The sequence below is a fragment of the Schistocerca serialis genome, chromosome 1, assembly GCF_023864345.2.
Source record: "Schistocerca serialis cubense isolate TAMUIC-IGC-003099 chromosome 1, iqSchSeri2.2, whole genome shotgun sequence".
NCBI classification, from domain to species: domain Eukaryota; kingdom Metazoa; phylum Arthropoda; class Insecta; order Orthoptera; family Acrididae; genus Schistocerca; species Schistocerca serialis.
In genome coordinates, this window is record NC_064638.1 from 297,720,550 (window position 1) to 297,735,106 (window position 14,557).

Consider the following 14,557-nt stretch of genomic DNA (forward strand, 5'->3'; position numbering starts at 1 on the left):
TTACTTTAACATCTCTGCTAAGATTAGCTGCAGATTCACTATTGCCTCGCGTGTTCCTACATTCCTCCGGAACCCAAAGTGACCTTCCCTTCAGCTTCTACCTCTTTTTCCATTCTTCTTTACAAAAATCGTACCATTATTTTATAAATTGACTTATGTAACCAGTAGTTCGTCAATATTCACAACTATCAGAAACTGCACTATTTGTAATTGAACTATTACATTCTTCTTGAAGTCTTAGAATATTTCGCCTGTCTCATGTATCTTGCACACTAGGTGGATTTGTTTAGTCGTGGATGGCTCTCCCAAGCATCACTATATTTCTAGGAGAATGTAGTCTACTCCAGGGGCCACATCTGACTTACGTCTTTCAGCGCCCTGTCAAATTCTTCTCGCAGTATCGTATCTATCAGTCCATTTTTGTCTAATTGCTCTTGGCTTTTATAATTTTGCCTTCAACTTCATTTCTCTTGTGTAGGCATTCTATATATTCATCCCCCTCTCAGCTTTCCCTTCGTTGCTTACTCCTGGTTTGCGATCTGAACTCCTGATATTCATATAGCTGTTTTCCTCCGAAGGTCTATTTGGTGACATCTGTCTTCCCTTAGTTACTAAAGTAATGACTGCAGTTTGCTGTTGATTCAGGCGTTCGCAGTACTGGGACAGCAAGGTCATCTTGGGCTCTGGCTCTGAGCACTATGGGACTTAACATCTATGGTCATCAGTCCCCTAGAACTTAGAACTACTTAAACCTAATTAACCTAAGGACGTCACACAACACCCAGTCATCACGAGGCAGGGAAAATCCCTGACCCCGCCGGGAATCGAACCCGGGAACCCGGGCGCGGGAAACGAGAACGCTACCGCACGACCACGAGCTGCGGACGGTCATCTTGGCTAATGTTACAAGCTCAGTCAATCAGTCATCCGAAGTGCTGTCATTGCAGCTACTAAAAAGGCGGCTGGCTCTCTTGAGGAACCAAATTTTCTAGTGGCCACTGCACAAACACCGATCTGTTGTGGTTGCACCTACGCTTCGAGAAACAGTGTCGTTGAGGCAAGCAGGTCACCGAAGCGCAACAAGGACTGGAATATATGCAACAAATAAACGAGAACTCTGGGCATGAGAGGTACTCTGAGCTGAAGAGGTTGGCATAGGGGAGGAGGTCGTGGCGGTCGCACCTGTGCAGCCGGTGTTTGTGAGCCTCATCTTGTGGGGCTGGTGTCCCCAGTGGTGCCAGCGCAGCGGCGGCAGAGTGGCGCACGTCTTGGCCGTGTCCAGGTGGAGCTCGGTGGGCGATGGCAGCAGCCCCTTGCCACGCGCCATCTCCATGGCGTCCATCACGGCGCGCGCCGCAGCCTCCGCCGCCTCCTCGTCCTGCTCCTCGCCTTGCGTGGAGGATACCCCTGCGGACAGCGGCGCGGTGCACTCCACAAACTCACGTTACAGTACGAGTCAAAATAATGGAACACCTCCTGTTTCTCCTGCTGTGAAACGAAGAACTTAAGATCAGTTTGCAGAATTGTAATTGCTACGGGTTCACAGTCTTACTGAAATTTTAACATAACAGCAATTGCACCGTACACTGCACCATTTGTTATAATTTCTACACTAGCAGTTGCGACTTGTAATCATTCTCAAGTGCTTAAGTTGCAGTTACTAACAGATACTCAAGTTAGGTATTCACCCGCCAGGTAGTCGACAGCGCTAATCCGCTGCTTCCTGGACTCGGGCAGGCCCGCCGGCCCCGGATCGAATCCGCCAGGCGGATTAACGACGACAGCCGGTGTGCCGGCCAGCCCGGATGTGGCCTTTAGGCGGTTTTCCACATCTACATATACATCTACATGATTACTCTGCAGTTCACACTTAAGTGCTTGGCAGAGGGTTCACCGAACCACAATCATACTATCTCTCTACCATTCCACTCCCGAACAGCGCGCGGGAAAAACGAACACCTAAACCTTTCTGTTCGAGCTCTGATTTCTCTTATTTTATTTTGATGATCATTCCTACCTATGTAGGCTGGGCTCAACAAAATATTTTCGCATTCGGAAGAGGAAGTTGGTGACTGAATAAATAGATCTCGCCGCGACGAAAAACGTCTTTGCTTTACTGACTTCCATTCCAACTCGCGTATCATATCTGCCACACTCTCTCCCCTGTTACGTGATAATACAAAACGAGCTGCCCTTTTTTGCACCCTTTCGATGTCCTCCGTCGATCCCACCTGGTAAGGATCCCACACCGCGCAGCAATATTCTAACAGAGGACTAACGAGTGTAGTGTAAGCTGTCTCTTTAGTGGACTTGTTGCATCTTCTAAGTGACCTGCCAATGAAACGCAACCTTTGGCTCGCCTCCCCACAATATTATCTATGTGGTCTTTCCAACTGAAGTTGTTCGTAATTTTAACACCCAGGTACTTAGTTGAATTGACAGCCTTGAGAATTGTACTATTTATCGAGTAATCCAATTCCAACGGATTTCTTTTGGAACTCATGTGGATCACCTCACACGTTTCGTTATTTTGCGTCAACTGCCACCTGCCACACCATACAGCAATCTTTTCTAAATCGCTTTGCAACTGACACTGGTCTTCGGATGACCTTACTAGACGGTAAATTACAGCATCATCTGCGAACAACCTAAGAGAACTGCTCAGATTGTCACCCAGGTCATTTATATAGATCAGGAACAGCAGAGGTCCCAGGACGCTTCCCTGGGGAACACCTGCTATCACTTCAGTTTTACTCGATGATTTTCCGTCTATTACTACGAACTGCGACCTTCCTGACAGGAAATCACGAATGCAGTCGCACAACTGAGACGATGCCCCATAGGTCCGCAGCTTGATTAGAAGTCGCTTGTGAGGAACGGTGTCAAAAGCCTTCCGGAAATCTAGAAATACGGAATCAACTTGAGATCCCCTGTCGATAGCGGCCATTACTTCGTGCGAATAAAGAGCTAGCTGCGTTGCACAAGAACGATGTTTTCTGAAACCATGCTGATTACATATCAATAGATTGTTCCCTTCGAGGTGATTCATAATGTTTGAATACAGTATATGCTCCAAAACCCTACTGCAAACCGACGTCCTACTAGGTGAATACCGGGCTGGTCCCCACGTCCCGCCTCAGTTACACGACTCGCAAACATTTGCAACTCATTCACACTATTTCACGATTTACACTAGACGCAGGCAGCTAGGGTACACTACTTCCATCCCAGAGGGTATGGGATGGCGGCAGGAAGGACATCCAACCACCCCTTAAAATTAGCCATGCCAACTCCATACTTAACCCTGCCGACCCTGCGCACACTGCGGGATAACGGCAGTAGCAAAAGAAGAAGAAGACTCAAGTTAGGTATTCCCCAATCTGAACACACACTTGTTTCACACAACTCACATGAAATAACAAACTCAAACAAATTTCGTCCGAGCAAGCGTCGGAAGGCTCAATGCTACCGACCGACCGCCGTCTCATCCTCCGGCGACAGGCGTTACCAGACACAGATCTGGAGACATATGTCGTCAGAATACCGCTCTCCCGGCCGTTGTTAGGTTTCGTGACCAAAGCCGCTGCTTCTCATTAGAGTAGCTCCTCAGCTGGCTTTAAAAGGGCTGGGTTCAGTCCCCACGCCAACAGCACACCTTAGACTCTGACGGTCACCCATCCAAGTGCGAGCCAAGCCCACCAGCGCTTATCTGTGTGTTCTAACGGAAATCGGCGCTATCACTGCGGCAATGTTCTTGCTGTGAAATAATCCACACTGATAACTGACACGTTTCTTCTGTGGAAGAAGTATGCTTTTCACTCTGGAACGTCTAACTTTAGTATTCGTTACCAATTACAGCTTAACCTCCTGAAAATGAATTAAATATCGAAATTTCACTTGTGGAAATGGTAATAAACAGTGCAGTCCACAGTCAATATGTTAGCTTTCGAGAAATATGATAAGTTTGTTGGAGTGGTCCTTTTTGGCAGTAGATTCCAAGACCTTTATCTTGTAGCAACATATTTTTTTCCCAGTTGCTTTTCGTGCTCTAAAGTTATAGGCACATTCCAATGATTTTCTTCTCAAATAATACAGAGAACTTCACTTACGAAAAATCAGGACATGTCTTCGTAGGGATCGCTCAATTTCCTTGTTTCCCCAATTCCTTCGTCTTTAGCTACATTATGTCAAATACTTCTGATGTAGCAAGTACTTTAGATAATAGTACCAGAATTCCGATTTTTTAATGGAATTCAACCCTTATCGCACGATATCGACTATCCCATATTTCCAGTATCTTAGCGTGATGTTAATATCCCTGTGACATACAACACAAAACATTTCATTACCTTTTTAATGTTAGACTCGCACGCATACAGGCGCTCGCAGAACACACACACACACACACACACACACACACACACACACACAAACACACACACACACACACACACACACACACACACGAAGAGATAGAAAGGATATGCAGAAACGGACTATAGGTTGCCAACACTTATAAACAGAAACAAGACTTGAACAGGGTTATGACACAGTGAACAGTGTTACGACAAAAATCAAAAATCTTCGCGTCATCGTAGTTTAATCTGAAATTCGTCCCATATTAGTAGTGTTACACGTCATTTAGCTGGTGGAAAACGAGTTGTTGAAATAATAAAACCAAACGAACTTCCCACAAATATGTGCCTAATTATTGTAAGTCAAGTCCACCCTCTAACATACGACCAGATGTGAGATACGCAGAACAGATGAGTAACTGTAAACAATACTTCATTCAAGTAAAAACTGTAGTGTGGACAGTATTTAATTGGTTAGTAACAAGTGTGAAACAAAAACCGCTTTAGATGTCCTTGACATAAAAACGAAACACATCTGCAACATAAATAATCGTTACATAGCACATGAATTTTTCGGAACCCATCATAATATCTGCGGTAATGCATACATTACATATGACTGAAACTCTAATTTTCTGGAATGCTCTCTCTATCAATTTCGAGGACATGATTCTCCACGAGAAAGTCTCTCCTCTAGCGATTGCTGCAAGAGCAAATAAGAGCCTTCGTAATACTCTTAGTAAATTAAACGTGAATCTATGCTTTGAATGTTCACTTTCTTTCTTATTAATCGGATGTGATATAAGGTGGCAGAATAAATGAGGGTCAGATTCGCACCTTAAATGAGAGCTTTATACATTGCAACGGGAAGGTGAATATGATACCTAACTTAATTCGGCGGTAATGAGCAAATTTGCCTATCAGTTTGTAATGCAAAAAAGGATGACACTCAATCGATCCTATAATACATGTTTGAGTGAAAAGTGAAACAAGCAGTGAGAGGCACTTTAGTTTGGAATTCAGAGGGACAAGGGCAGAGGTAAGGGCGCACTACAGGTGGTACCACCGAAACCACTTACAGGGGTGTCCCAGGCGGAAAGTTAATGACCGACCAGGTGACTCAGACGGGGAAAGCGTGTACAACAGCCCATCTGAGGGAGGACAGGAATGAAAGCTTCTAGAAAACTGCGTTTCAGAATTCCAAATGGGTACGAAACAAGACCGGTCACGCATTTTCGATCATGTGTCTAGCAAGTGGTACACAGGTGAGAGAGTCAATGTATGCATTTAGGGTGCTGGAACAGGCACAAAACGTCCAATTGCCGGAAACGCGTTTGAAAGGAGAAAATAGCCAAAATTTCAATGCAATTTAATGGTAGGGCCTTGTGATTGGTAGAGAGAGTTTCCACCAAATAATAGGAACGCTCCTATTGGACGAAAAAAGCCGTGATGTGAAGAACGAAGGAACCCACATGTGGAGACAGTGTATATCGCCACATGGTAAGACTAGGGATGAGTACATGTTCTTTCGCATAATGAGGAACATAAGGAAAGTTTCTGCAGGAAAATTCAGCAGAGGTGTAATTCGTTTTATAGGAATTTCAACGGAAGAGAGCAGCCTAGTAGACGACAGGTCATCACAGCTTAAGGTAAATACCGCATCCAGAGGTCTAAACTTGTTGGTTCACCAGCTTGCGTCCACTGTATACTCCAGGGAACATGGGTAATCTTTTGCTCAATTTGTCACATAGCTAACCATCCACCATAGACTCGATTGTCACCCTAAAAATAGTACCGAACTTTGAACCGGAATCGAACGGTTTTCGTAGTACTGACCAACATCATAACGTAAGTGTAGGAACAATTTTGTAAAGAAACTTCTAGTCAAACTTCGATATTGTCATGTTTAGGATAATTTAAGCATCTGAGGGTTAATATTTAATATTGTTATGTTCAGGAATATTTCACTTTTTGATATTGACGAAATGCGTTACCCTGACAACTTTTTTTGTTGTCACATTGAAAACTGTGTAAAAGCGTGTATTTTTGTGCTAATATTGCAACATTAAACAAGTCATTTCAACTTACACAGTTGTCTTCAATCCTAGAATAAGTATACCGAGCAGCGTGGCGCAGTGGTTAGACACTGGACTCGCATTCGGGAGGACGACGGTTCAATCCCGCGTCCGGCCATCCTGATTTAGGTTTTCCGTGGTTTCCCTAAATCACTCCAGGCAAATGCCGGGATGGTTCCTCTGAAAGGGCACGGCCGACTTCCTCCCCAATCCTTCCCTAATCCGATGAGATCCAACCAACCAACCTAGAATAAGTGTACCACAAATATGGCACCTTACAAATGGCGATCCTGCCAGGATGGCAACTGGTCTGCCTGGATGGCAATTAGTCAGATTAGAAAGAAAAATAAAAATGTTTAATTTTGAAAAAAAAATTTGTGTTGTTTTGTGATGAGGTTAGCCAATGTATTTAAATGTACAGTGGACAGAATAGAGTAAATGTTTGATCCAAAGTGTAGAAAAGTTGTATTAGCAAGTAGAAGAACATTTGTCATTGTGTAAAAGTAGCTTGTGTGCAAATCACGGCGTTGTTGGATTGGGTTGGAAAATCCACACACAGTGAACAGTGTTGTTAATAATGCGTACATAATCTAGGAAACTTTCTATGATATTCTGGGAACACGTAAGGTCATATAACTTGATGTTGACGAGAGCGCAAGCTCGCGCAGTTCGAGAAAGGCGTAGCTTAGTGAGACGATCACAGATGGCGGAAGAACGGAGAGTGTCGCAGATAGGTCAAACTGAAGATCTTGACAAGATAGAAATGGATGTGGAACAAAAAGCATCGAGTGCGACTCCCGGAACACAACGTAGTGATAGTGCAGAGGGAATGGTAGTACCTTCACGATTGGTATCACAGTCAGAGAATGCACAAGAACAAACAAATAACGGACGTAGTGGGTCAGAAATAGAGTCAGACGGCGAGAAACCTATGTATGTTGAACCAAATATAGTAATTTTGAACCAAACGGGAGAGTTTCCAACACGAAGAATGTAAGTGCGTCCGCACGGTGTACGAAAGTCGGTGAGACACCACGGGAAAGACGCGAATGGCTAAATTTTCATCAAATGGTGACAGATGACGATGGCGAAGAATCAGACAGTGTGGTCGCAATACTGAAGCAACTCACGTTGGTCGTAAAGTAGACAAGTGCAGGGTTAGCAGACTTAAAAACAGAAACAGCAGATTTAAAATTTGAAACAAATGCAGGGTTAACGAGTTTAAAGATAGCAACAGATGCTGGATTAGCAGACTTAAAAGCAGAAACAAATGCAGGGTTAGCTAATTTAAAAACAGAGACAAATGCTGCATTAAATAGTCTCCAACTTGAAAATTATTCTGGGTTCGAAAAAGTCTGTGAAGATCAGCAAAAACTACGAACAGAAGTCAATGAACAGTTTACTGAAATCAGGAGAGAGGCGAGAGACTCACGCGAGCTTATACAATCGTTAATGGCTGACCAGAAAAAGAAGCGTTCTGAGGTTGACCAGGTGCAGGATGCAGTGTCTAATGTTAATCAATGAGTGGATAAGTTAGCACGTAAGACGTCTGGTAAGGCGCAACAAAACATGGAAAAGCTCAATGTCAGAAAACGTGTCACGCCAGCCGCAGGAAAACGATTCGACACACGCATTGAGAACATGGTTTCGAAAAATCAGAAACAGTATGAAGACCTTCGTACAGAACTGAAACAGTGTATCGAAAATCTAACAAGAAACAGCAGCGAGGTGACGGAATCGGTAGTATCATCCGATATAGTGATGGACAGAAATCCAGAAATAAACAAGTCAGTACCGCGTTCTTCCGTAGCAGTAGCGGAAACACAAAACGTCATGAAATTCTAGTCGTATATTCACAAGAGGTTGCGTCCATAATTACGGAAGCGAAACAAAGGCAGATAGGAAAAGAACAGTTGACACAGCTGAGCGAATCATGAAAAGTACGGTCACAGCAGACAATGGAGCGAGAATCGGTAAATGCGCGCATTCCAACAGAGCGGCAGCCGACCGTCCCAACGTACGTGTGTGACGCGAGAGCAGAGCAAGTTACGGCGACAAATTCCGCAATTTCCAAGTTACAATACAACAGGTTGTAGACAGCAAGTTAATACGAATGTAATGGAAAGGCAAAACACTGAACCAGTAACGGGAAATGTAAACGAATCTTTCAGTCCGATAAACGAGGATCGGTACGGTGTAGATAACTGCACACCACTGCGTAGATACTAGATACGATGCTAGATGAGACATAAATACGTCATACCTAGACCCAATCGAGTACAAGAGAACATGACACTTCGAAGAGAACGAGTAATGTTGTCAAAACACAAACGCCGTATGGTGAAAGAGTATTATTTGAAGATGATCACTTTTTGACAGTCAGAAAATTCCAACATTACAAAGAAACTGGGAACGGCTTACATCCACGCATATTTATAAATCAATTTCAGATCGGTTTACCAGAGCATTGACCACTTAGCCATAAACGTGACTTCATTTGTGAGTATATGGACGGTGCAATAGCGGAATCCATGCAAAGAGTAGCTGTAAACTGTCAATCGTATGAGCAATTTCAATCCGCATTCTTGGAGCGATACTGGTCCACAGAAACACAAAATAGAATAAAGTATGAGTTATTACAGAAAGAGTTGTTCGAAAATTCAGGAGAAAAGAAACCCGTTAGATTTTTCGAGGAAATGACAAAAAAGAATCAGTCTTTTAGATAATCCATACAGTGATGGGGAACTGATACGAATGTGCACAATGAAGTTACCGTTACGCTATCAGTAGCCATTGGTTGGCAGGGCAGGAGATAATATGCAAGCATTTGAAGGAATGTTAAGAGAACTTCAATTCATATTCAATGAAGATGACGCAAAGAAAAATCGTACAACCAGAGAAAACAATAACAGGGGGCATAACAGCAACCAATTAGATTTAATAATAATAATTCCAATGGCAGTAATAACGTAGGAAAAGGTAATGGTTTTGGAAGGAGTGGTAATCGCCCAAGGGATAACAAATAATAATTATGGTTTTGGAAACGCACAGAGAGCAAATAACAATTATGGTTTTGGTGGGCCGCGGAATTACAACGGTGGCTTTGGTCCTAGAAACTATAGTAGTAACTATGACCTGAGTACAATCCCCGTGCGAACGAAGGCGAAGGGTGTAGAGGTTTTCAGCAGCAAAATCCACGTTATTCAGTTGGTAATGCCATGACCAGAATACAGAAAGGTTGGGAAATCAAGCTTCATTGGGACAAAACACGCGAAATGAACCGGTAGGAGAAGTCGAGTTGAAGCCATCAAACCCAGGTAAAAGACAGAATAGACGATATGAACGGTACGAAGACCATTAGTAATACCCAAGTTAGAAGTGAAGCCCCTCCAGTACCTAAAGTAAAACATCAACATTTTGTAAAATCAGCACTGAACCATTTAAAAGCTGCAACATTAAAGAGAAAGAACCGAGCAGACATAACGGCAAGCACACTAGTATTTTCACTAGGACAAAAGGTACTAGTAAAAACCCACTATCTCTCTAGCAAGAAAAAACACCAGATCTATAAATTGTTTTCTGTTTACAAAGGCCCCATGGAAGTAAGTAAAGTAGTCCATGATAATGCAGTCGAATTTATTAATCCAAAAACAGGGAAATCATTAGGTTCGCACCATGTGAGTCACTTAAGAGTATACAAACGTTAAACAAAAGAAAAAAAGAGTAAATCCACACGAGAATTTATTGGTATTAAATGCCTAGAAATCAAAGAGTATGAAAGATAGCAAAACGCATACAGATAAAACTTTTAACTTGTACTTATTTCAATTAAATAAATAAAATAAAAGTTGTTAGGAAGGTAAATGGAGAATGATGAAGAAGTGACAGGAAAATAAGAACTAAAGTAACTCTTCCACAAACTAAATGTGTTCTGGGGAAAGAGTTTAAAGTAAGGAGAAAAATAGAGATCAACATAGTTTGACGAAATAGTAGTAGATTGCTTCTTAAAGATTTAGTGTGAAGGAGGAAGAAGTTGATTTTTGTAGATGAAACGAGGTGAAGAAGTAGAAGGGAAATAGTTAATTAGGTGGGAAGGAGATAGGCATTTTTAATTTGTTCCGTCGAGGACGGTGAACAAATAATTGAGGAAATATTTTGGGGAATAAGTGAAGCATATATGATTTGTGAAAAGTACCACAATCTGATACTGGCCAAGAGTAATACTCTTAGTAAATTAAACGTGGATCTATGCTTTAAATGTTCACTTTCTTTCTTATTAATCGTATGTGGTGTAAGGTGGCAGAATAAATGAAGGACAGATTCCCAACTTACATGAGAGCTTTATACATCGCAATGGGAAGGTGAATATGACACCTAATTTATCTCGGCAGTAATGAGCAAATTTACCTTCAGTATGTAATGCAAAAAAGGGATGACACGCAATCGACAGCAATTAACACACCGTTCCTATAATACATGTTTGAGTGAAAGGTGAAACAAGCAGTGAGAGGCATTTTAGTTTGGAATTCAGAGGAACGAGGGTAGAGGAAAGGCTGCACTACTGGGGGTACCACCGAAACCACTTAAAGGGGTGTCCCAGGTGGAAAGTCAATGACCGACCAGGTGAATCAGATGGGGAAAGCGAGTATAATGGCCTACCTGAGGGAGGACAGGAAAGAAAGCTTTTAAAAAACTGTATTTCAGAATTCCAAATGGATATTAAACAAGACCAGTGACGCTTTGTCGATGATGTGTCCAGTGAGTGTTACACACATGAGAGAGTCAATGTATGCATTTAGGCGTCTGGAACGGGTACAAAACGTCCGATTGGTGGAAATGCGCTAGGAAAGAGAAAAGAGCGAAAGTTTCCACGCAATTTAATGGTAGTGACCTTGTGATTCGTAGATAGAGTTTCCAAAAAATAAGAGGAACGCTTCTATTGGTCGAAAAAAGCCGTGACGTAAAGAACAAAAGAACCCACGTGGGGACACAGTTTGACTATGAGTAAGACAAGACGGAAATTTTCATGAACTCCTCTCTGAATGGGCGTCAAGTGGAGGATGGAGCGCATAAAGCTCTGTACGACACAAGAGGAGTGATTTGTGTGAACACTGCATTCACAGCGGCTGACATCCAGCTAGAAATCAGCTGTAGCATCGCTTAGCTCCAACTGTGGAGAAACGAACCAGCCAATTAGTTAATTGTTCTTGTGAGAACTGAGGGGGCATTATAATATGCTTACTGCTCCAACCACACGTGTATATATCGCCATTATCTAACACTAGGGATGAGTACATGTTCTCTCGCATAACGAGAAACATAGGGAAAATTTCTGCTGGAAAATTCAGCAAAGGTGAGATTAGTTGTATAGGAATTTCAGCAGAAGGGAGCGGCCTATCAGAGGACAGCTCATCGCAGCTTAAAGTAAATACCGTGTGCAGAGGTGTGAACTTGTTGGTTCACCAGCTTGCATCCAATGTAAACTCGAGTGACCTTGGTTAATCTTTTGCTCAATTTGTCACGTATCTAACTATCCACCGTAGACTTAATTGTCATCTTAAAAATAGTACCGAACTTTGAACCGGAATCGGACGATTTTCCTAGCACCGATCAACATCATAACGTAAGTGTAGAAACTTCTAGTTACACTTTAATATTGTAGTGTTTAGGATAATTTAACCTTCTGAGAGTTAATATTTAATATAGTTGTGTTTAGCATTATTTCACTTTTTGATGTTGACGACATGCATTATCCTTACAATTGGTTTTTTATTGTCACATTAAAAACCGTGTAAAAGCGTGTATTATTGTGCTAGTATTGCGACATTAAACACGTCATTTCCACTTACAAAGTTGTCTTCAACCCTAGAATAAGTAAACCACAAATATTGCACCTTACAATGGTAAGAATTTGAAATTTTTCATTGATACTAGAACTTTGTCAGAGACAGCAACATACTTGGACAATCAAGACGAGAACAGAATGGCCTCGTGAAAAGGGGTTTAAAGATGAACGTCAACAAAAGTAAAACAAGAATCACTGAGTTTAGCTGAACTAAATCATGAAGTTGGCTACCTGTAAAAAAAATTAAACTGCGATGGCATAAACACAGAAATATAAAATGCAGGCTGGCAATAAAAAGAAAAGTTTTACTGAAAAAGAGAAATGTGTTGACATGAAAGAGTTAGGAAGTCTCTTACAAAGCTATTTAGAGTGTAGCCTTGTACGGAAGTAAAACATGGACGATAATCTGTACAGACAACAAGTGACTAGATTCTTTTGAAATGCGCCACAGAATAATGCTGGAGACTATAGCAGTAGAGGGGACAACGATTGAAGAACAAGAAAATCGACCAGAGGAGAAACAATATTTAAGGCACAGATTGAGCAAAAGAAGGATTTATTGATCGGGCACATCCTGAGGTATCAAGATATGGTCGGTTTATTGATGAAGCGAAGTGAAGGGGAGCGTTAAAACTGTAGAGAGAGACCATGGCTTAACTACAGTAAGCCGCATCAAGTGAATTTTTCGGAAGCAGTTCCCCGTTAGGCCTCTCTGGACGCATATGTCACCGACCGCGGTGGCCACGCGGTTCTAGGCGCTGCAGTCCGGAACCGCGCTGCTGCTACGGTCGCAGGTTCGAATCCTGCCTCGGGCGTGGATGTGTGTGATGTCCTTACGTTAGGTAGGTTTAAGTAGTTCTAAGTTCTAGAGGACTGATGACCTCAGATGTTAAGTCCCATAGTGCTCAGAGCCATTTTTTGAACGCATATGTCAACATATTCAACTGTTCAGGTTGTGTGCAGTAAGTGATCGTCAATCCAAAAATAAAGGATTTTCAGAATATTTACGCACTGTATGCTACATTTGTTTATAACGATAGTCGACTAACAATTCCTGCTCTAAGCTTCGGTTTGCCGCTGGTTTTTCAGTTTTTGCTACAGTTTCCTAGCGCTGTGACTTCTGTTACTGCAATAGCACCATCCACGAACTACCTACTCAGATATTGCAGCATAGGAATGTATTCACGGGCAATGTGGGCAGCACACAGTAAGTAGCTCAGACGAAAGTAAACTAAAATAATGGAATGTTCTTCTCGTTTCCAACGGCAAGTGATTGGAGCGCCGTGGTTTGGAAAGTATGCAAGGTAGTGTGTCAGGGACTTCTGTTTACCAGTAGAAGAGAAGGAAGGAAAGTTGTAGCTCAATTTCCCACCGATGTAACGGCCATTCGAGTCGAATAGGACCTCAGTTGGACAATGATGGGGAAGGAAAGTATTTCATTTTGAAGCCACACGAATTTATGCATTCCATATGACTCGAGAAAGCTATAGAAATATCCAAATCGTTATCGCTCTCGAGGACTATAACCATACCTTATTAGTGATGACCAAGGATACTTACAACCCAGGCTTGCTGCTTCCTTATGATGAATTACGATATTGAAGGTCGTAGTTCCCTAGCACTCTGCTGGCCTATCAGCATAATATGGACACTTTAGAATACCAAGTGCATTCTATGCTGTAGACGTCATCATCTTGATGTAAATACCGTCGTATTTCAAAATGAAGGATGTGTGTCTCCCACTTGGTTCAAACAGAGTTATAAATAAGCCGACACACTTGCTCTGGCTCTGCCAATCACTCGTATTGGACACTGATTCTGCTTATATGGAATGTTTTGCTGCAGAGAACCCGACATTGTACGATCAGCCCTCCGAAGAGCGGGACGAAGAAACTCGTCTGTAGCATGCTTCATTTCGGCAAATAATCATATCTATACGTAAAGGTAAGGGGTCCCTTACATTTCTAAATGACACGCATGGTACTATCCTTTGTGCAGATATCTTGCACATTCCTGAGTTGATGTGTTTTTGTCTTATTTACATTCCACTTACCTAGATATGTCTTAGTTTTCAATGTTATGACACATCCTTAAAGCATTTTTATCCTTATGTTAAGCTTACATAAAAATCAAAAGGAAAACGCTCTCTCAATGCACATACATGTACGAAGGATATATGATATATTACGCATATTAACTACTTGGAGGTGGTTTCGTCACATTGAAATTTGAGATAACATTTCATTTTCATACAAGTTACTAGCTAACCAACACAGCATTTA

General features: G+C 42.1%; 1 protein-coding gene across 1 annotated transcript in view; it reads right to left on the minus strand.

Annotated features, from left to right (window-relative positions):
- The window catches only part of LOC126468113 (carbonic anhydrase 3-like), a 65,573-nt gene extending 51,384 nt beyond the window's left edge, over positions 1-14,189 (minus strand). Inside the window, exons 1-2 of the mRNA XM_050096527.1 lie at positions 14,054-14,189; positions 1,183-1,407 (exon numbers count right to left, since the gene is read on the minus strand). Coding sequence (XP_049952484.1) covers positions 1,183-1,407; positions 14,054-14,189 — 361 coding nt within the window. The remainder of the gene's footprint in view (positions 1-1,182; positions 1,408-14,053) is intronic.
- Between the last annotated feature and the right edge of the window lie 368 nt (positions 14,190-14,557).